The sequence below is a fragment of the Brassica oleracea genome, chromosome C4 (genome assembly GCF_000695525.1).
Source record: "Brassica oleracea var. oleracea cultivar TO1000 chromosome C4, BOL, whole genome shotgun sequence".
Classification (NCBI taxonomy): Eukaryota; Viridiplantae; Streptophyta; class Magnoliopsida; order Brassicales; family Brassicaceae; genus Brassica; species Brassica oleracea.
The window spans coordinates 1,176,693-1,178,656 of record NC_027751.1 but is presented as its reverse complement, the minus strand read 5'-3'; the positions used below and the strand labels follow the sequence as shown (position 1 = coordinate 1,178,656).

General features: G+C 38.1%; 1 protein-coding gene across 1 annotated transcript in view; it reads right to left on the bottom strand.

The window, feature by feature from the left end:
• Positions 1-903, bottom strand: part of LOC106341933 (nucleosome assembly protein 1;2-like) — a 16,680-nt gene extending 15,777 nt beyond the window's left edge. The window contains exons 1-2 of the mRNA XM_013780686.1: positions 412-903; positions 185-316 (exon numbers count right to left, since the gene is read on the bottom strand). Of these exons, the coding sequence (XP_013636140.1) occupies positions 185-316; positions 412-834 (555 nt within the window). The 5' untranslated portion in view covers positions 835-903. The remainder of the gene's footprint in view (positions 1-184; positions 317-411) is intronic.
• Between the last annotated feature and the right edge of the window lie 1,061 nt (positions 904-1,964).

Sequence of the window (1,964 nt, the reverse complement as noted above, 5' to 3'; positions counted from 1 at the left end):
TGGGAAAGTTGGTTACTTGACTTAGAGAGGATATGGTTGCGTGCAGCTTTGCGCACATTCTCATAACCAATGTACTCAGCCACCTTAGAGTAATTAAGAATGAAATTAGAGAGAGAGAGAGAGAGAGAGAAGTTAGATAGTACACGTAAAATTTATTGAGGATTAAAGATCAAGGAGGACGAACCTTGATCAACTTGATCAAACTAGGCAAATCTTTGTTGACAATCATCTGGGAGAACTCTTCTTGTGATTTCTTTACAAGGGGGAGCACCGCAGAGAACAGCTTGTCGGGATTTTTCAGATAAAAACGAGCAAACTACACACACACACACACAAAAAAAAAAACATATAGTAATTGAGTTCTCAAACACACATAATCTGAATTAAAAAATAAAAAAAAATAAAAAATACCTTGATAATTTTGAGGAGAGACTTGAGTTCTTCATTGCGTACCATATAAGATATCTCTTCTTCTGATTTGTCTTCCACATAGTGGAGGATAAAAGCGTCCAGTGACTCAAAATTCAGAAAATCAGCCGTCCCGACAAGGTGGAAGAGACCGATCAAGCTTTCGCTGTGTAGGAGCTCGTCATACATCCACCTCTCCGAGCAAGTGCCATCACTGATCCTCACGCAGTATGTTAAAATCTTCTTGAAGGCTGTGCTTCTCACAAAGTACATCTCCACCGGCTCACGTATCCTATGGAATCCTTCCTTTGGAACCATCTTATTGAACAACTCCCATGTCTTGCGATCAACTTCTACAACCTTCTTATCACTGCAAATACACTTGACGACTGTATTACTGTTATTAGGATCATCATCCACCGCCATTGGACCTTGATAAGGTAGCAGAAACGTAGATTTTCTTTTTAGGTTCTGCGGCTGACAAGCACACAAGAGAAAGAATTATATATATATATATACCAGAGCCCTAATTCCACACGACGTCGTTTCACCTGTCGGCAGGACATATTTTCCTCTTTTCAAGCCCATTTTGAAGCCCCAACATTAGACTTTTAATATTACCAATTTTAATTGGTTCTATTTTTACTGTGATACTAAAACATAAAAAGGTGGTGGGCTCGTAACTCATAATCACATTGTTTATGGATTCCATTTGCAAGACTCGCTACGTGCAACTGTTTGAGAATGAAACGAGACCTACAATTCATTAATATATATGTTCCGGTGGATTTTAATTTGTCCGAATGATCAAACTTTGAAATTATTGTATGTCAAAAACAAATTTGACTGACTGAATGAGACAGTTAATGTTCAGGCCACGTGAGCGGCTGGGTATCGACTCACGTGCTGGGGCACGCACTCTGGTTGTAAGCATCGCTCGTATGTCCCTTTCAAGATAGAACCATGCTAATAGTTCCAATTGTAATTGGTAATTATGCGTGTGTGTGTGTGTTGATGTCAAAATTTTACGGCCAATGCAGCCTCTTAATTATCAATACGAGATATCCGTCTAAATCCACTGTTGCCCCTCGAGGCAGCCAATCCTTGTGTCCGTGAGTCCGTGACGGTAGTGTTGGTTACACAACATAAGAAATTAAGAATAGCTCTAGATCTCGACAAACGAGCAATGGTACGGAGTATTAGTTCCAACGTGAGAAAAAAAAAAACTAATTGGAAAGAAGATATTAAGATGCTATTTTCCCTGACGCAAAGCTAGGCATCGTATTGCACAAATTCGAGCTAGATTTACAGGCGATGAAAATCTTCTAGAAGACCCATCAACACAAGATTCAAGCTTTTTGTTTGACAAATATTATTGCATAACAAAAAAGTTAGACCCAAATACCATTGTTAATGCCAAATTAGCTTAGTCAATAATGTTGATATGAATCGGTACAAGACGGCGGTTCTTCTTAATCATCTCTTTATATATATATATATTGGTCTTTAAAAATTATTATTTATCAAAATTCTTAGCCGAATTAGATCTTTTTACA